The sequence below is a fragment of the Sapajus apella genome, unplaced genomic scaffold, assembly GCF_009761245.1.
Source record: "Sapajus apella isolate SASKATOON/1434 unplaced genomic scaffold, GSC_monkey_1.0 scaffold175, whole genome shotgun sequence".
Classification (NCBI taxonomy): domain Eukaryota; kingdom Metazoa; phylum Chordata; class Mammalia; order Primates; family Cebidae; genus Sapajus; species Sapajus apella.
This window is the reverse complement of record NW_022437115.1, coordinates 756,373-775,965: the sequence shown is the minus strand read 5'-3', so window position 1 is coordinate 775,965 and position 19,593 is coordinate 756,373. Positions and strand designations below refer to the sequence as shown.

The following is a 19,593-nucleotide window of genomic DNA, read 5'->3' as shown; positions in this document are numbered from 1 at the left end:
GGGGTTTCACCGTGTTGACCAGGATGGTCTCGATCTCTTGACCTCGTGATCCACCCGCCTCGGCCTCCCAAAGTGCTGGGATTACAGGCGTGAGCCACCGCGCCCGGCCAAGAGTTTTTAAAAGTTACCTTCACCGTCCTAATATTAGATTATGCTTGAGAAGTTAGGTACAATGTCATGTGATTCATTGCTAAAAACAAAATGCCTCCCACAGTTGAGACTCAATCATTTCATCAAACGGTGGAACTGGCAGCACCTTTGCTTGGGACCAAGGAAGCAAAGTCAGTGGATACTGAGTCCTGTAGACACATGACCTGTGACAAGGCACAGACAACACGCTGACAAAACACTGACGTTTGGTCAAAAGCTATGAGCTAAGCATTGAAGTAAAAAAATAGTTGTGTGAATAATTTTACCTCTTAGTTCTCATGAAGGATGCTTATCGGGCTGGAAAAATGTTTATTGGACTGATGCTTTGGAGCCTCTCAATGACCGTAATAAAAAATGTGTAGTGAGCACAAATGCATGGACTTGCAGTGCAATCCAACTTTGAAAATGTGAAAATAAGTGATTTAGTGATATGTTTGGTTGGTGTTCGTTTGAGTCCTAAATAAAATTGAGAACTGGTAGAAGAAGGTCACTGTGAAATCACTTGCTGTGAGAAGGCTTAGACGGTTGGGAAGTCCTGGGCGCCTCTTCTCCAGTATGTCGGAGGAGAGAGGGAGGCGTTAGGTGGACAAGTCCGCATCCGATCGTGGTGGTCACCAGCGAGTCTCTCCACGGAGGTGACAGGTACGTGTCTGCCACATTTGCAGCTGTGGCTGGTGCGAACGGCGTCATTCCCTGATCTATCTTGTTTCCTTTCGTTCCTAGTGCCTGTCCTGTGGACTACAGTACTCAGCCAAGTTTTAGGGACATTAGAGGTGCTACTATGAAGAATCAGCGTCAAACATCTCATCAGGAATCCCTGGCAAGGCGGGGTGCGGTGGCCCATGCCTGTAATCCCAACACTTTAGGAGGCTCAGGTGGGTGGATTGTTTGAGGCCAGGAGTCTGAGACTAGCCTGGGCAAAATAGGGAGACCCCCATCTCCACAAAAAATAATAAAGAGCCCCGGTCATGTGTAAAACCAAGTATCAAAAAGCAAACTCAACCTTCCTCATTCAAAATGAGCATTTCATTTGGAAGTTTGCATCAATATTAGTGAATGTCTTCTCTTTTTTTTTTTTTTTCTTTTTTTTGAGATGGAGTTGCTCTTTTGCCCAGGCTGGAGTGCAGTGGCGCAGTCCTGGCTGACTGCAACCTCCATCTCCCGGGTTTCAGTGATCCTCCTGTCTCAGCCTCCTGAGTGGCTGGGATTACAGGCACCTCCCACCAGGCCTGGCTAGTTTTTGTATTTTTAGTAGAGATGGGGTTTCACCATGTTGGCCAGGCTGGTCTCTAACTCCTGGCCTCAAGTGATCTGCCCGCCTTGGCCTCCCAGAGAGCTGGGATTACAGGCATGAGCCACCGCGCCTGGCCAAATGTCTTCTCTAGTATCTTGTGTTTAATTGTGGATCTGTATAAGATAAAGAAAAGAAAAATAGAATGCCTGTTTTCTTTGAGCCCCACACAGATGCCCCCACCCCGTCCAGTTCCTCCAGTGAAACCAAGGCCTCCGGGGGCCCTCCCTGCAGCTGCTGCAGAGCCTTGCGTGAGCTGTCTCTGCCTGCTCTGTCTTCTTGGGTCCCTCTTCCCCACTGGCCACGGGGATAGCCCCTTTCTGCTGAGCCCTCTTTCTTTGCTCTTCTGAACACCTTCCTGCAGTGCCTTTAGGGGACTTTTGGGGCAGCCACTTGGAGGCCTGTCCCGGGTCTGAGAGGCCTCCTGGTCTGCTAGCTTGGCAGGAAGCTTGGCCCCCAACACAGCCCCTGCTCTCTGTGTTGGGGGCAAGCTTCCACCAGGTTTCTTTCAGTTCCTCTGAACTGAGAGCCTCTGCTTCCTGGCCTTGCACACGCTGTTTGCTACTCCTCATGCCTGGGCCCCAGAGTCCCTCCCAGGATTTCCCTGAGCTCCCTGCCGAGGCTGGGTCCCCCGTTCTAGCTTCACAGCACCTGAGACAAGTGTTGGCCGATCTCCCTGCCCCCGCTCCTGAAGACTGTCAGCCTCAAGGGGCAGGAGCACCAGCACTGCAGAATGAACAGAAACCCACTGTGGGCTGGCCTGCGTGCTACTGTGTGTCCAGGGTGATCGCCTGGGGCCTGGGGTAGCGGGACCGCCCCCCCCCCCCCCCCCCGGCCCCGTTCCCTGCAGCAACTCTTACACTTACTGGAAGTGCTCGGACTGTCTTGTGGTTGACGTTAGGACATGCACTCAGGCCAGAATTGAGCAAGACTGTTCCTGAGCGGGCCCTGCAGAGTGCTCTGGCGTGGGAGGCAGGACCCGGGGCTGCAGCCTCCTGCAGGCCAGCTCAGTGTGGGGTTGGTGTCTGTTCAGAGCTTGGCCAGGCAGGACTGCCCCCTCCCTTCCTGCCCTCTCTACCACCAGCCTTCCCTGTGGTGGGTGTCCAGAACACATTCTCCCCTCTAGCCTGCCATGAAACTGTTTCATTGTCCTTTTTAAAAAACTGAAGTGAAATGGACATATTATACAACCATTGCTCAGACAGAGGTAGTGGCTGCATGAATGAGCATCTGGCCCACTCACAGTGTGACACAACCACCACCTCTAGTTCCGCGCCATTTTCAGCACTCCTAAAGGAAAACCTGTCCCCAGTAAGCAGTTGCTCCCATTCCTTTCCTTCTTATGGCTTGGGTTTTTTTTTTTTTTTTTGAGTCAGAGTATTGCTCTGTCACCCAGGCTGGAGTGCACTGGCGTGATCTCGGCTCACTGCAACCTCCATCTCCCAGGTTCAAGCCATTCTCCTGCCTCAGCCTCCCAAGTAGCTGGGGTTACAGGCATGCACCACCATGCCTGGTTAATTTTTTTATTTTTACAAAACACAGAAAGATGGGGTTTCATCCGGGCACAGTGGCACATACCTGTAATTCCAGCACTGTAGGATGCCGAGGTGGGTGGATCACGATGTCAAGAGATCGAGACTATCCTAGCCAACATGGTGAAACCTTGTGTCTACTAAAAATACAAAAATTAGCCGGGCATGGTAGCGCACAACTGTAGTCCCAGCTACTTGGGAGACTGAGGCAGGAAAATCACTTGAACCCAGGAGGTGGAGGCTGCAGTGAGCTGAGATCGTGCCACTGCACTCCAGCCTGGTAACCTAGCAAGACTCTGTCTCAAAACAAAACAAAAAAAGACAGTGTTTCACCATGTTGGCCAGGCTGGTCTCGAACTCCGGACCTCAGGTGATATGCCCACTTTGGCCTCTCAAAGTGCTGGGATTACAGGCATGAGCCGCCACACCCGACCAGTCTGTGACTTATTTAAATACAAACTGGGTGGTGTTTCTCCCTGCTGTAAGCCCTCTTCACCTTTTTTTTTTTTTTTTTGGGCGGGGGACGGAGTTTCGCTCTTGTTACCCAGGCTGGAGTGCAATGGCTCGATCTCGGCTCACCGCAACCTCCGCCTCCTGGGTTCAGGCAATTCTCCTGCCTCAGCCTCCTGAGTAGCTGGGATTATAGGCACGCGCCACCATGCCCAGCTAATGTTTTGTATTTTTAGTAGAGACGGGGTTTCACCATGTTGACCAGGATGGTCTCGATCTCTTGACCTCGTGATCCACCCGCCTCGGCCTCCCAAAGTGCTGGGATTACAGGCTTGAGCCACCGCGCCCGGCCAACCCTCTTCACCTTTTAAGTCCTAATTCAGAGATCACCTCTTCTGGAATCCGCTGAGCTAGTCCCAGCGCCTCCTTCCCTTGTGCCCCCTGCTTTGAAGAACCACGTTTCTGGTGTAGCGTTGGCTGTGCTGCTGGGGACACTACCGCTCCCTGTTAGGTTGCCAGGTCTTGAGGGTGGGGACCCTAACTTGTCTTTGACTCTCAGGGGCCTCACTCAGTGCCTGCCACAATAGTAGGTGCTCAGGGAACTTAACAAATGGGTCAGGATCTGAGGCGGGCAGGGCCTGTGGCGACGAGCCCTGACTCCCTGCTGGAGTGTGAGGAGGCCGTGCTGGCCTTCAGGGTGCACCCCACACCACATGGGGACCAGGCCACCCAGGGCGGAGCATTTATCCAACACCCATTCTGACAACCTGGTCCTGGTGCAGGCGCAGCCCCTGGCCCTGGTCATTTGGAAGTTTGTGTCAAAAAAACCCAAATGGCCACTAATTAGGCACTATAGCACCTGTGGGAAAGCAGGGTCCTCCCACCTGCCTACCCGCCTGCCCTCCCACCTGCAGAGGAAATGCCATACACTGCTGCCAAGTGGTCAGGACCAGCCGGACTCCCTGCCCACCCCGACTCCCTGCCCACCCCTCTGGCTCCTCAAAGAGAAGAACCCACTCAGGCCATTTTCTATCAACCCTCAAAGCTTGGGGAGAGCGAGAAGGGGGAGCTGCCCTGTCCTTGAGGTCATTGTGGTCGTCTTCCTCCGACCTATTGCCCCCGCAGCGCCTGCTGTCCAGCAGGAGCAGCTGGAGGTCCCACCTCCCTGCCATGCTCGACTTTGGGGAGCCTCCCTGCGTTCGGCGGCTTGTGGCGTGCCGGGTCCTACTTGCACCACGTTGTCTTTAACTCTGGCATGTATTTTATTTAAAATAATTTGCCGTATCATTGTTTAAGCCTTAACTTTAATGATAAGAAAACACAGTGCCTTTGGTCATACACCCGGCGGATGGTGCACCTGTGTTCTCGGCCCATTTCCTCCGGCCCTGCCAGGGCCACACGCGGCTGTCCTGGAAGCAGATTGAGGGTGCCGGGTGCCATCGTGCAGCCCTGTGCCCCTCTGGGTGTGTTCTCATGGCAACTCAGAAGGAGGGGCTGCCTCCAGGAGCAGGCACCTGCAGGGGCACTGTGGTCTGCAGATGAGGCTGCCTTCCCAGGTCTTCTTTGGGATGGCTTCCTCTGGAGAAGTTCATCTTCCCAATCACTTGTGGGATTTTACTCCTGGTCTCTTTGTCTCCATCCTCCCCCACCCTTGCCAGGGTCTCTGCAAAATGCCCCCGACCCTCCCGCAGGAGCCCACCCTACGTCTCTCTACTGCTCCTGTTGTGGTCTCTGACCTGAGTTTCCCAAAGCCCCTCCCCCAGTTCCTGGAAATCCCCACTGCTGAAGCAGTGACAGGCCAGGGGCTCGTGACCTGTGGTTTCATGCCAGGGGGAAGTAGCTGTGAGGGAGGAGAGAGATGTGTGTCCCGGCTGTCCCCTTCCATGGCCTTGCTCTGTCCCCACCCCAGAGTCCACTCCACCCTGGGGTCCTGCCCGGTGCTGGGAGACTAAGGAGAAGGAGACCTGGGTCCTTCCTGGCACTGTCACTGGTCATCAGCCACCTGCAGAGACCCAGCACAGAGGCCGGCCCTGGACCTCCAACTTCAGTTCCCTCAGCAGCTGCTAGCTGGATGCTTGGCAAGGCCCTTCACCTTCTGAGGCCTGTTTCCCTGACCAGGAAATGAGGGTCACGGTGAGAGTGAGGGGTGATGGTACCCAGAAGAATGCAAGACAGTGCCTGGCCCACCCCATTGCTCAGGAAACACGACCTGCGTGTGCACGGCACCCTACCAGGTCGAGGACACAGAAAAAGAGTCTCAGTGACTCTCAGTTGGGGGAGGCAATGACTGGAAAAAAAAGTCACTGAGTGTGAGGGGAGCATCCAGAGAGCCCTGAAGGAGGTCCCTGAGGAGGAGGAAGGAGGGGAAGGAAAGGGGGGCTTCCTGGAGGAGGTAGTGTTCTGAATACTAAGGTGAATTTCTTTTTGTTGTTGTTTTTGTTTTTTGAGATGGAGTCTAGCTCTGTTGCCAGGCTGGAGTGCAGTGGCACAATCTCGACTCACCGCAGCCCCTGCCTCAAGTGATTCTCCTGCCTTAGCCTCCCCAGTAGCTGGGACTACAGGCACGCATCACCACGCCAGCTAGTTTTTTGTATTTTCAGTACAGACAGGATTTCACCATGTTGGCCAGGATGGTCTCGATCTCTTGACCTCGTGATCCTCCCACCTCTGCCTCCCAAAGTGATGGAATGACAGGTGTGAGCCACGGTGCCTGGCCCTGAGTGAGGAGGAGAGCTGGTACAGAGGTGGTGCCGACATGGGGGCTGCTGATGAGAAGCGGGAGGAGACCAGGGCAGGACCCTGAGGGGCTAAAGGATTCCAGGATGGAAAGCGCCCACTAGGAAGATCCTGGGCCTTTAGGGCGAAGACAGGGTTGACTGGGGGTAGGCGATGGGAAGAGCTACACCAGGCAGCGGCAGGGGCGGGGGCGCGGGACAAAGCCTGGGGAGGCTGGATCTCGGGATCCTGAGTAATTGAGAGTGGGGAGGGAGCAGTGGCATGACGTCAGGCTGGGGGGGATGGGTGTGCCTTCTGCGGGAGTGGAAATAGCCCAGTGGAAGCTGGTGGTGACGGGGCGGGGGCAAACAGCTCAGACACACTACTTCAGGTGTCAGGAACTGAACTGGAGACCTGGTGTGTCCTCTCACACCAGAACTTAGGCAGAAAACGAATGGGCGCTAAGAGGGTGGTGAGCACGGCTGACCCACTCCCTGCTCCTGCAGAGGGAAGTCTCTCCATGCTCCCATGTCCCCAGTCCTGGTGTTTCAGCCACAATGGACTTAGGTGCAGTTTGCCCACCCTACGCCTTTTTGTTTGAGATGGGGTCTCACTTTGTCACCTAGGCTGGTCTTGAACCCCTGGGATCAAGCCATCCTCCCACCTTGGCCTCCCAAAGTGCTAGGATTATAGGCGTGAGCCACTGCGCCCGGCCTACCCCTGAGCTTGGACTGTGCTGTTTCTCCATGATGGACTGCTCTGTGCCACCTTTCCTTGGTCTGAATTCGGCCCCGGCCAGCAGCCTCCTTGGCCTGGGCTTCCCTGGAGGGCGGGGAGTGATGGGGGCAGGCACTGGGTGTTGCTCTCACTCAGAGGGTGATAGTGGCTGGAATGGTGCACGTGAGGGACAGGGTGGCATACGATGGGGGACAAAGCCAGGGCAATGATGGGATCATGCAGGGGACGGGCAGAGCCAGGGGCAGCCCTGGGTACACCAGGACCTGCAGTGAAGCTGGGGCTATGGGGCCTGGGCCCGCCCTTGTGACTCCAGGAAGAATGAGGGCGTCCGAGCTTTAGGAAGTCTGCAGGAGAGAGGAGAGTGTGTGGAGAGGGTGGCAGCCCATGCGGCACAGAGGCCCACTCAGACAGCCTGAAAGTTGTCCTTCTGCTTAGAGAAACAGTAGTCACTGGTGACCTTGGCAAAGGCAAGGAGCTGGGGAGGGAAGGGCAGGTTGAGGAGGTGGAGACAGAGTGAAGATTCCTCTTCTCAGAAATAAGGGTCGCGTAAGAGAGGGTGGTGCAGGAAGGGCCTCTGATGGCATCTGTTGCCTCCTCTCCTTTGAACCAGGACAGACTTGGGCACTTTCATGGGCTGCAAGTTCCACGAGTGGCAGGCCCAGGCTAGTGAAGGGGAAGGGGCCCGAGGGAGTCTCCTGCTGGGGAAAGTGGGGCTGAGTCCACCCAGAGGACCAGGCCAGGGGCCATGACCCCTGGCGGCCATAACCACCATGGAGATGGGGATGAGCCGGCACCCAGGCCACTCAGGAATAGCTCTAACCCAGAACGAGGCCTTAGAGCTCAAAGGACACCCGGACCTGGTGGCAGCTGCCCAGGGTCCCTGAAAGGGCCGTGGGCAGCCAGAGCAGGTGGATGGAGATCAGGCAGAGGGGGTGCCAGGTACTGCCATACGGGGATCAGTAGGGCAGCGCCAGCCCTGGCCGGGCTGCTTGCACGGCTGCGGGAACCGCTCCAAGGCTGCTCCGGAAGATGGCCCTGAAGGCGCGGATTTAGCGGGCGTGGGTGGCTGTAAGGACAGGAGTGAGGACCCTGATGCAAGAACGTGCAGAGCCCGGGGGGTATCTCGAGAGGTCGCAGTTCCGACAGGGCTTCCACCAGTCACGCCTCCAGCTTGGAGGCAGAGACACAACCCACTAACGTTTGGGGGCCTGATGCAAAGGCAGAGACAAGTGCGGGGAGAGGGTCCTTTTCTTCCCAAGCGACAGGTGAAGTCACCAACCGCCAGGTCAGAGGCAGTGGGTCTGGAGGAGACTGGGGACAGTGGGGAGGGAAGTGACTCGGGGACACAGAAGGGCTGTAGCAACGGGCTGGGACTTCACAGTTGTGGGCTGGGGGCTTTCCTGGACGCTGACGCAGAGAAGGCCGGCGCCCCGCACATCTGCTCGGACCCTTAGCTCGCCCACGATTAGTAAGGAGATCCTGGAAGACCGGCGTCTGGAGGAGTCAGGCGCCGCCTTGGGGGCAAGGCCGCGAAACCACGGCCTGCGGCTTCACGCCAAGGGTGCAAAGAAAAGCGTCGCTGGGAACCGAACACCTGCAGACGCCGCGCCGCCGCAGAGAAGGCGGGGCGCTCCGAGTTCCCGCCCCATATGCTAATAAGGCACACACCGCCCCGCCCCGGCGCGGGACCGGTCCAACGCGGCGGGGATCCAGAGGCCGGCGGCGCCGGGCAGCGCCCGCGGAGGCCGAGGCGGGGCGGGACCGGGTGCCAGGTCCGGGTCGCTGGGAGGGCGGCACAGCCCAGGCGCGGTCGACGAGCCGCTCGGGCGTCCCGGGACCGCGTCTCCTCCACGGTGCGAAGTGGTACGGCCCGCAGGGGCGGGGCCCAGGTCATGTGACGCGGCCGCGGCCGCCATTTTGTTCTGCGGTGCTGGTATTTAGAGCGCAGCGGCTGACGGGCCGGATCGCCTTCCCCGCCGCCCGTCTGCTCGCGTTCGCTCCCTGCGCGTCCTTGCCCTCGCTTCCGCCACTGCCCGCAGAGCTCGCCCCCTCCCCACCCGCAGACATGTCAGAGTCCAAGAACAGCCCCGAGTATGCTTCGTTTTTCGCCGTCATGGGCGCCTCGGCCGCCATGGTCTTCAGCGGTGAGCGCCGCGGCGGGAGGGACCCGGGGGCGGGGGCGCGCGGGGCTCATGCTCGCAGCTCGCCGGGGTCCGGTGTGTGACGTCACTCTGACGCAATCCCGAGCGGTCGGGGGCGCTCGGGACTCGCGTGACTGAGGGTGGGGGTCGGCGCCCCGACGGCTGCGGGGGCCCCGGGACGCAGGGCGTGCGGGCTTGGCCAGGCTGCGGGGTTCGGGGGTCCGGGCCGGCGGCCCTGCCAGCTGGGTCGTGCGGGTGCGGGGGTGGGGCGGCGGCACCGCTGCCATCTTAGCCCAGGGAGCGGTGAGAGAGAGGCTGGGGTGGGGGCGCGAGAGGGGCGGCGCGCGGGCCGATTCTGCGGGCAGGTGACATCACACCTCGAAGGCTCCGGTGCGCGGGTGTTGGCGCGGGTCGGGCCCAGGAGCGCCCCGGAGGAGGGTCTCTGGCACTGCTCGGCCGGTGGGAGTTCATGTCTCCCACGGGAGATCCACAGTCCTCGCCCTTGTGGCGGCCGGCCCCGGGAATCAGGTGGGTCTCACCCACCGGCAGGTGCTTCCGGTTGGAGCTGGTCACGATTGCCCAATACCCGTGTCGCTGCGTGGGCTGGTTGGGAAAGCTAGGCTGAGGGCTTGGTTCCGAGAGCCCGCGGAGACCCGGGGTGGGAGTGTGTGGAAGTGGAGGGGAGCTGGGAGGCTGCATCGTCGGCTCTGGGGGGCTGTGCAGAGGGTCTGTGCTCTGAGGTGGGTGAGATGGTGACAGGATCCGGTCATTGCCCTCAGGACTGAGGCTTCCAGTTCCGCTCTTCATGAATGGAGTGATGAATGAATGACCTTCCTTTCCTTCCGAGGCCTGAAGTTGGGAGGGGCTACCCTGGGTTTGAAGAAGTGTGACATCAAGGGTTCTTGGTGGCACGCCGCTTTTGAAATTAGGCTTTGACAGGTCCTGAGTGTCAAATTTAGTGAAAATTGGCCTTCCTGGGAGAATGGCACTTGGGCTAGGCCCAGGAATGTGGGACCCACGAGGTAAGTTCTGGCCCAGTCTCAGCCTCCATGGACTGGTCTGGCCTGGTCTGGTCTCCGCCTCCTTGGTTAAGTCTGGTTTTAGCTTTGATGACCCTGCCCTGCTCTGCCCCACCCTGCCTAGTGGCCTGGGGAAGCTCCTAGTGCAGGTATGTGGAGGGTTTGAACTCCAAACAGTCTCTGCTGACTGTAAACACCTGTGGGGTGGGGGCTTGGGACTGTCCTCTCTTGGGGGCCTCCCTCTGTCTGGACCTGCCTGCCAGTCGTGAATGAGCCCTGCCCTTTCCATGATGTGCAAGTAAGGGGTCATTTGTGGTAGAATAAGTGGTTTAGACGTCTTCCACCTCAGCACCTCCTTCTCTTTCCACACACTGGAGACTTCCCCAGACAGGTTGTCGAGCCCTTCCCCTTCAGCTTCATCTGTTCTTTGCCCAGAGAATGCCTCCAGAGATCCCCCTTTGCCTGGCCACCTGTGGGGTACTGCTTGTGGCTGTCTTTCATCCTCATCCAGACAATCTTGATCGAGTGCCTACTATGTGCCAGGTACTGGGGAGACAACAGTGAACAAAATAAGATCCCTGCCCATGTGGAACTGAAATTCCAGGTGTTGCTACTTGCTCTTGAAGCCCTGAGTTTGTCCACCGAGCCCTTTTTCTGCACCGAGCTCCCTGCCTCCCTCTCCATCAAGACCTACACAGGCCCTCGAACAACCTGACCAGCAGGTGTGCTGAAATTACTGAGAACATGTTATTGCTGGCATAGGCCTTTCCTACTTATCCCTGACTCTTCGGGATAATCGTGGCTTACTGTGTGGCTCTCCAGGAGCTAAACTCTCCCTTGGCCAATTAAATCAATTTCTTTTTTCTTTTTTTTTCTTGAGACAGGGTCTTGCTCTGTTTCCCAGGCTGGAATGCAGTGGTGTGATCACAGTTCACTGCAGCCTCGACCTCCCAGGCTCAAGCAATCCTCCTGCCTCTGCCTCCTGAACTAGCTGGGACTACAGGCACACACGCCACCATGTCCAGCTGATTTTTTGTAGAGACAGGGTCTCACCACATGGCTCAGGCTGGTCTCAACTTCTTGGTAGCCTCAAATGATTCACCCTCCCCGGCCTCCCAAAGTATTGGGATTACAGGCGTGAGCCACCATGCCTGGCCCAACTTCTGACTTTATTTCTGCCTTCTGAAAGATGCCTTTCTCTAGGACGTGGGTTCGCCTGCTGTGCCACCCTAAACAAGCCCCCTGCCCTCCAGTTAGTTGCCTGTGCTGTTGCTGCCAGGCCAACCTCCAGCTCTGTCCCTAGCTCCTGGTCGTTGGCCTGCCTGGCACTGACAGATTGGTCTTCAACTGAATGAGGTCCACAGGCCTCTTGCAGGCCCCCATCCCAGCTTCCCCTTTTTTTCTCGTGACAAATGTCCAGTTGATTATTTCTTCATCATGTCCTCCAAGAAGCTGTCATTTTCTCCTTTTCCATATTTACTGTGACTTCCTCCCTGCTGGCAGGCGCCCTGTATTTTGTGCTTATGTTCCTGGAACTGCTTTCAGGCCCCTACTCTTTCTGTGTCCGCTGAGCCTAGCACTGCCCACGGGTCTGCCCTCTGCAGTCCGGTCAGGCTTGGCCTCTGGAGCTGGAGTCCGGAGCCCTCACAGTACTTGGCTCCTGGCTGCCATCCCCTTTCTTCCCTGTGTTCCTCTTGGTACCTCCTCCCCCTGCCAGCCACATGATCTTCCTGCTGCCCTCGGTACGGAAGGGCCCGCTTGCGTCCTGCCTCTGGTGGGCTCTGGTCTCACAGTGTCCACTACCTGGGTGGCTGAGTTCCCTGTATTCAGTCTCCTGCCCACGTGTCCGCCATGCTCTGGTCTCTTGCGCATATGTGATGCAGTCGGATGTGGTCCTGGGCCTGCAGTGGGGGCCACCAAAATGCACTGTAATTGATCTATGTGCTCCCCAGGAGAAAATGCACTGGAACAGGAGTTCCAGGACAGGCTCTGGGACAGGCCCTGGGTCCCAGTCTGCAGGTGCACCAGGTGTTGGCGTGGCATGTCTGGGCACCTCCAGGGTGGCATGGAGGAGGCAGTGAGACTCCCTGGCCCAGGTCCCAGCATCCTCCCTCCCTCTAGCCACTCCCTGGATACCCAGTGCTGTCGGCTTGGGTGACTCCTCTCTCTCCTCCCCGCCAACTTGGGACACCTACTATGAATCCCTTCCCCAGCGCCCCCCTCTGCTTTCCTGGAGTACATGCCACTGTGCCTGGAGGTCACTGTGCCTGTGTCCTCACTCCCGCTCAGTGCTGGGGCACAGGGTAGGCAACTTGTGTGGCCCAAATACATCAGTAAAATGTGAAGCGGAATGGCGGGGGTGGTCCTAGTCCCTCTGCCTCTGACCTGTGGAGTCTTCTGCAGGTCAGGCTGGTTATTGATCTTTTCCTTTAAAAGACCACGGTGGGCAGGGCATAGGGGCCTACACCTGCAATCCCAGCATTTTGGGAAGCTGAGGTGGGCGGATCATTTGAGGTCAGGAGTTCAAGACCAGCCTGACCAACTTGGACAAACCCCATCTCTACTAAAAATACAAAATTAGCCAGGCATGGTGGCACGTGCCTGTGGTCCCAGCTACTCAGGAGGCTGAGGGAGGAAGAATCACTTGAACCCGGGAGGCAGAGGTTGCGGTGAGCTGAGATTGCGCCATTGCACTCCAGCTTGGGCAACAAAAGCAAAACTCCATCTCAAAAAAAAAAAAAAAAAAAAAAAATGGCATGAGTGCCGAGGGCAGAGATGGGGAAGGGAGTTGCCAGTTGCAGTCCCCTCGGGCAGCCCAGCAGGCCCCTGTGGTGGCTCTGGAGGGCAGAAGTCAGAAAGGCAGCTGAGTTCCCGTGACTCTGCTGTGTCCACAGAATTCTCCATGTTGAAAATAGGGCCCAGGAGAGGGGAATTCAAAAGAAAGGCAACATTCTCTTGGGAGAGGAAGGAGGGACAGCTCTGGAGGAGACAGGCGGCCCTGGAGCCACCCCTGACAGCCCTGTTGTGGTGGGAGGCTTCGGCCCTCTGGCCAGGCCCCTGTGTGCCCGGGGCTACCCTGTGTGCAGGGGAGACCTCTGAGAGGTCAGCTGAGGCCTCGTGATTGGACTGGTGATGATCCCCGTCATCTTCTCTGTGCCCCCATTATCTTCGTGGCTCGTTTTTTCTCCTCTCTGGTTGGTTTTTATTTATTTTTTGAGATGGAGTGTCCCTCTTGTTGCCCAGGCTGGACTGCAGTGGCAAGATCTTGGCTTGCTGTAACCTACGCCTTCCAGGTTCAAGCGATTCTCTCAGCCTCAGCCTCCCGAGTAGCTGGGATTATGAGCCCCCACCACCACATCCAGCTAATTACTGTATTTTTAGTAGAGACTGGGTTTTACCATGTTGGCCAGGCTGGTCTCGAACTCTTGACAACTTCATGGTATGCCTGCCTGGGCTTCTGCAAGAGCTGGGATTATAGGTGTGAGCCACCGTGCCAACCCTCCTCTCTGGTTAGAGAAGATTCTCCAGTCTCTCGAGAGTCCAGGCCTGCTGTGTGGCCAACGGTGCTGAGAGGCGCCCTTTATGGCAGAATGCTTGGCCCTCCTGGGGGAATATTGGGGAGCTTGGGCTGGCAGTGAGTCAGGGGCGCTGTGGCCTGACAGGAGTGGTCAGGGTCGGCTGCTTCTGACCATCAGGTCACACCCTACAGCCGTGGCTTTGCCATCCCTAAGACCTGTGGTGGCTTGTCCAGCATGTTGTCCTGGGCAGTAGCCCTGAGGGTCGGCTGCCCCTGACCCCACATGGGGGCTGCTGAGGCTGCACTGGGGCTCCCTGGGATCACAAGTGGGTTCACCGCAGAGCCGGGAGCCCCAGATGGGCAAGGCTGCTGCAACGCCTGCTGCTGGAGGAAGAGCTGGACTCTGAGGGTGGGGGTCTTCTGTAGAGGAGGGAAGGAGCGGCCATCCCAGGCTCCTTTTGCTCGCCTGTGGCTGTTCCTCCTGGGTCATCCTGCCCTGGGCTGGGTGCTACCTTTGGCTCCCCCTCTGCCTATGATAACTTGGGGTGGCCCTCGAAGCTGTACCAAAGCTGCACCCCAAGGTCCTAGCCCCAAATGGCCTGTGTGTTCCTGTGGGCTCACCCTGCCTTTCTCCCACAGCCCTGGGCGCTGCCTATGGCACGGCCAAGAGCGGCACCGGCATTGCGGCCATGTCCGTCATGCGGCCGGAGCTGATCATGAAGTCCATCATCCCAGTTGTCATGGCTGGCATCATTGCCATCTACGGCCTGGTGGTGGCAGTCCTCATCGCCAACTCCCTGAATGATGACATCAGCCTCTACAGGTAAGCGCTGGGTCCACCCTACCTGGTGCTTGCCCCGCCTGGCGTCACGCCCCTGCACAGGTCTGGGGGGGGCTGCAGGGAGGGTTCCGTTCCCCTGTGGGTGGTGACCCGGACCCTTGTTTCCAGTTGTCTCCCCCGGGCCGGCAGGCTGCTGATGTGAGCCCTCTCTTCCTGCCCCCAGGAGCTTCCTCCAGCTGGGCGCTGGCCTGAGCGTGGGCCTGAGCGGCTTGGCAGCTGGCTTTGCCATCGGCATTGTGGGGGACGCCGGCGTGCGGGGCACCGCCCAGCAGCCCCGACTATTCGTGGGCATGATCCTGATCCTCATCTTCGCCGAGGTGCTCGGCCTCTACGGTCTCATCGTCGCCCTCATCCTCTCCACAAAGTAGCCCCTCTCCAAACCCACCAGCCACAGAATATTATGTAAAGACCACCCCTCCTCATTCCAGAACGAACAGCCTGACACACACGCACGGGGCCGCCGCCCCCAGTAGTTGGTCTTGTACATTCGCAGTGTCCTAGTGCCCATCGTCTGTTGCCCCGGCCTTGCCCCCTCCCGCCCCGTGCCGTGGACATCTGGGCCCACTCATCGCCCCTCCAGGCCCCCGGCGCCCCACCCCCTAGAGTGCTCTGTGTATGCGGATGATGTAGAGTTGTCATTTCTCTTAACTGGATGTTTATTTATAAAGATCTGGCCTGTTCTTGCATCTGCGGAGCGGCCCTCGTCTCCCAGCTATCTATAACCTTAGCTAGAGTGTCGCCTTGTGGGTTCCTGTTGCTGAGACTTCTGGATGGAGCCGCCCTCGCCCCCGGGCCCTTGGCCCTGCGCGGAGCTGTGTCCAATAAAGTTCTCGGATGTGTCGGGCCTGTGTCTGTGCCGCTTGTTGGGCGCGGGGGCGGGCGCTGCCGGTCACGTGGGCCGGCGGGTCACGTGGGCGCGGCGGTCACGTGGCGCGGCGCTTCAGTCAGCTGAGGGTCACGTGGGCGCGGCCGCTCTCTAGGCCTGGGTTGGTCTCCCGGCGCGGGGTTTGGTGCCGCGGGGCTCCGGAGCCGCTCGCTCCGGACCGGGCTCACGATGCGCGGCGGGCAGGGCGCTGTGGGAGCCCGGGTGCTCCAGTTCACCAACTGCCGCATCCTGCGCGGAGGGAAGCTGCTCAGGTGGGCGCCGGCCGGAGGGCTGCGGGACCGGGCGGGGTGCGGGGCCGGGGTCGGGCCGCGATGCCAGCGCCCGCTCACTCCATCCGCAGGGAGGACCTTTGGGTGCGCGGCGGCCGCATCCTGGATCCGGAGAAGCTCTTCTTTGAGGAGCGGCGCGTGGCCGACGAGCGGCGGGACTGCGGGGGCCGCATCTTGGCGCCCGGCTTCATCGACGTGCAGATCAACGGTGCGGCCCGGGGCGGCAGGGGGACCCAGGGGAGGAGCTCTGAGCGCCGTGCGATTCCCCGCTTTCTATGGCCGCAGGTGGATTTGGTGTTGACTTCTCCCAGGCCACGGAGGACGTGGGTTCGGGGGTTGCCCTGGTGGCCCGGAGGATCCTGTCGCATGGTGTCACCTCCTTCTGCCCCACCCTGGTCACTTCCCCACCGGAGGTTTATCACAAGGTGAGGCGAGGCTCTCTGGCTCAGGCGGAGAGGGCTCCTGGAGCAGCCAGCGCCCTCATTTTCAAACTCACGCCCCGCCCCCAGCACTTACTCGGTGGCCCTGAGTCTGGCCTCCCCTGCTGACCGGAGCCGGGTCCGGGTCCCCTCCCTGTGCTTCTCTCTCAGTTGTCGCTCTGTCTGGCCTCCCTAGACCTTTCTCCCTAGACTTCCCTAGACCGTTCTCCGCACTGCTGGCTCAGCACCCTCCCTCCGAGTCATAGGCTGTCCGTCCCCACCCCTGCACGGCACTTTGGCCGCCTCCAGGCTTCAGAAACCACCCCCTCAACCAAGGTCGCAGGGGACTCTGTGATTGGCACAGCTGTAGTCCCTGGTCAGGCTCTTCCTCCCCAACCTGTCTGTGATGTGTGACTCGGTGGAACACGCCTTCCAGAAGAGACTCCCTGTGCTCCTGTGCTGCGTGCCCCATGGTTCCACTTTCCTTCTTGCCCAGAAGGAATTTGGTTGTCTTTGGTCTTTTTTTTTTTTTTTTAAACTTAGGTTCTCCAGGGTTAAATCTTTGCTTTGTGTGTTACTATTCAGGCTCCTTTTGGCTTGCGTATGCTACTATTTTTTACTGGATGGACTATTCGAGAGTAGGTTGTATACAACATGCCTTTTGTTTAGTTTTTGGTTTTTTTTTGAGAGACAGCGTCTTGTTCTGTGGACAGGCTGGAATAAAGTGGCTTGGTCATAGCGCCTTGCAGCCTCAGCCTCCTCTGCTCAAGCGATCCTCTTGCTTCAGCCTCGTGAATAGGTAGGAATACAGGTGTGTGCCACCATGCCCAGCCAGTTTTAACATTTTTTGTACAGATGCGGTCTCATTGTGTTGCCCAGGCTGGTTCTGAACTCCTGGGCTCAAGAGATCCTCCTCTCTTAGTCCCCCAGAGTAGCTGGGACTACAGGCTTGTGCCACCACACCAGCTAATTTTAAAATTTTTTTGTAGAGATGGAGGTCTCATCTTACCCAGGCTGGTCTCAAACTCCCAGGCTCAAGAGATCTGCCTCGGCCTCCCACAGTGCTGGGATTACAGGCAAGAGCCACTGTGCCTGGCCCCATCGTGCCTGTTTTTTCCTTAGTACTTAACTATTGTTTTTATTTATTTATTTATTTTGAGGCGGAGTCGCGCTCTGCTGCCCAGGCTGGAGTGCCGTGGCGCAACCTCCGCCTCTCGGGTTCAAATGATTCTCCTTCCTCAGCCTCCCAAGTAGCTGGGACTACAGGTGAGCGCCACAATGCCTCGCTAATTTTTATATTTTTAGTAGAGACAGGGTTTCACCGTGCTGGCCAGGCTGGTCTGGAAATGCTGACCTCATGATCTGTCTGCCTTGGCCTCCCAAAGTGCTAGGATTACAGACATGAGCCACCGAGCCCGGCCATTACTTAACAATTTCTTTAAATAATGAATGTTTGCTTATGAAGCCACAAGAGTTAGTGAGTTTAGAAAGTGAACACTGTTAAGAGTACTTAAATTGAGCCGTCTTGTGTTCTAGTTCCGTCCACAGCTCCAGCCATTTTTCGCCCTCCAGCATAGGAGTCATTTCAAGATCACATGCCCAGGGTACGGGCAGAGTCAGAGCAGGGAGCAATGGGGGTGGTGTGTGGGCTCTGGGCGAGGGCTTCTTGGATTTAGCATTGGCCTCCTGATAACATGTGTCAGCTGGAAGACTCAGGGCAGCCTTCTGCTTTTGTGAGCCTCCATTTCCTCAAACCTAAAATGAGGTTGATGGCAGTATGCATCTCTTAGTGGCGTTGGGTGCTTGGCGTCATGCGTGATAGACTGTTAACCACTCAGTATCAGCCGTGGATGTCTTTTTAGAAATTTCCCGCAGCTCTCCCCACACAGTCAGATGTCAAAAACCAGACGTCAGCAACCTGCTGCCACCTGGTACCTGATTCTCGCAGCTGCTCTCTGGGGCTCTGGGGCCTGCTAGAGCGACCCGTCCAAGATCCAGGACTCAGCACATCCATTCTGCCCGACCCACCCTGCAGCATTCCTTTCCTGCCTGTCCAGCCTCTTCTCTGTCCCCAGGCACATTCCCCACTCCTGCCCCCAGCCTCTCGGCCTAGTAGGCGTTGGCCTCCTCCCCAGGCCTCCTCTGCTAAGCCTGGCCCACCCGTCCCCACCATGCCCCCGACTACCTGGGCATGTCCGGCCAGCATGGGCGTGGGAAGGACTGTGGCTCTTCTTCCTTTTGAGGAGTCTCTGACAAGTAGGACTGGGTTTTCTTCCCAGCACCTGCTGCAGTCCAGGTGTCTTATAGACCCTCAGCACACACTGCTGGGATGAAGGCAGAGAGTCAACTATTGAGGGTGAGAATTGCGAGGGCTCCTGCCTGGATCATCTTAGAAGCTGGAGGCCCCTTCGCTTGGCTCTCCTGCCACCATGAATACCACCTCTTCCAGGACCCATTCACCCGGGGTAGAATTGGATGGCCACTTTTCCAGGAGTTTCCTAGGTTGTTTCTTGTCCTGTGTGGTCCACCGAGACCACCTATTCTTTTTCGGGGGGTTTCTGCCTGCCCTTTGGTATGGTACTTGAGACAGGTCACATCACTTTGTTCTCTGCTTCAAGTCTGTTAGCTGCTGAGCCAAGGTGAGGCACGTCCTTCGAGGGGCAGCCAGGCCCCTGCCTCTGGCCCCACACGCCCTCCACACTTGGACCTTTTCAGCTGCTTACCTGTCTGGAGCGCGCCTCGCTCCCCTCCACTCACTTGACCTTTTACTCCCTCTATGTAGCACTCTCTTGTTTCCTTCTAAAGCTCAATTCGAGAAGAACCCAGCCTTTTTTTTTTTTTTTTTTTTTTTTTCTTTTTCTGTTTTGATCTTTAGTGAACCTGTCTAGCCACAGGGTTTGTGAAGAAAAACAGCAGTCCTTTGCCCCAACCAGCTTCCGCTCTAGGGACAATCACTTTCAACCCAGCGGACTCTTGGAATTTGCCCCCATATCTCGAAAAACTGCGCTGGCCTCTCAGTCTTTCAGCTTAGGGCGGAATCCATTGCTTTGCACCAGGAGAGCTGAACATCAGTGCTCTCTCGGCTCTGTGAGTCCGTTCCGCTTCTTTCTCTCCCTCATCCTCCCCAAGTAGTTCCCCGTAATTGTGACCAGAACAGCCACGTAGGTCAGTCATCAGGGTGGTGTGAAGGGACGTGCGGCTGAGTGACATTTTCTCTGCTGCCACCTCTGCTTGCTTACGGTGAGTGTTCTTTGCTTAGTTTTTTAGCTCCTACCTCAACTCCAGGCTTCCTGCACATTGTTTCACTCCCCTCTCTGGCCGTTTATTTGTTTATTTACTCTTTGAGATGGCGTCTCCATCCATCACCCAGGCTGGAGTGCAGTGGCGTGGTCTCTGTCCCCTACGACCTCTGCCTCCCGGGTTCAAGCCATTCTCCTGCCTCAGCCTCCTGAGTAGCTGGGATTACAAGCACCCGCCACCACACCTGGCTAATTTTTGTGTTTTTAGTAGAGATTCGGTTTAATCTTGTTGGCCAGGCTGGTCTCAAACTCCTGACCTCAGTGAGCCAACTTCCATGGCTTCCCAAATTGCTGGGATTACAGGTGTGAGCCACCATCCCCGGCTG

At 57.5% G+C, this 19,593-nt stretch overlaps 3 protein-coding genes across 3 annotated transcripts in view; all 3 read left to right on the top strand.

Moving 5' to 3' along the window:
* TBC1D24 (TBC1 domain family member 24) overlaps positions 1-5,774 on the top strand; it is a 36,649-nt gene extending 30,875 nt beyond the window's left edge. Inside the window, exon 8 of the mRNA XM_032268167.1 lies at positions 5,695-5,774. Within this exon, the coding sequence (XP_032124058.1) occupies positions 5,695-5,759 (65 nt within the window). The 3' untranslated portion in view covers positions 5,760-5,774. The remainder of the gene's footprint in view (positions 1-5,694) is intronic.
* A 2,784-nt stretch (positions 5,775-8,558) lies between these two features.
* On the top strand, positions 8,559-15,235 carry ATP6V0C (ATPase H+ transporting V0 subunit c). The gene is made up of 3 exons (XM_032268148.1): positions 8,559-9,020; positions 14,193-14,376; positions 14,558-15,235. Exons 1-3 carry the CDS (start codon positions 8,942-8,944, stop codon positions 14,760-14,762), a joined length of 468 nt encoding a protein of 155 aa, XP_032124039.1. The 5' UTR covers positions 8,559-8,941; the 3' UTR covers positions 14,763-15,235.
* A 106-nt stretch (positions 15,236-15,341) lies between these two features.
* AMDHD2 (amidohydrolase domain containing 2) overlaps positions 15,342-19,593 on the top strand; it is a 10,075-nt gene continuing 5,823 nt past the window's right edge. The window contains exons 1-3 of the mRNA XM_032268147.1: positions 15,342-15,531; positions 15,621-15,757; positions 15,835-15,974. Coding sequence (XP_032124038.1) covers positions 15,449-15,531; positions 15,621-15,757; positions 15,835-15,974 — 360 coding nt within the window. The 5' untranslated portion in view covers positions 15,342-15,448. The remainder of the gene's footprint in view (positions 15,532-15,620; positions 15,758-15,834; positions 15,975-19,593) is intronic.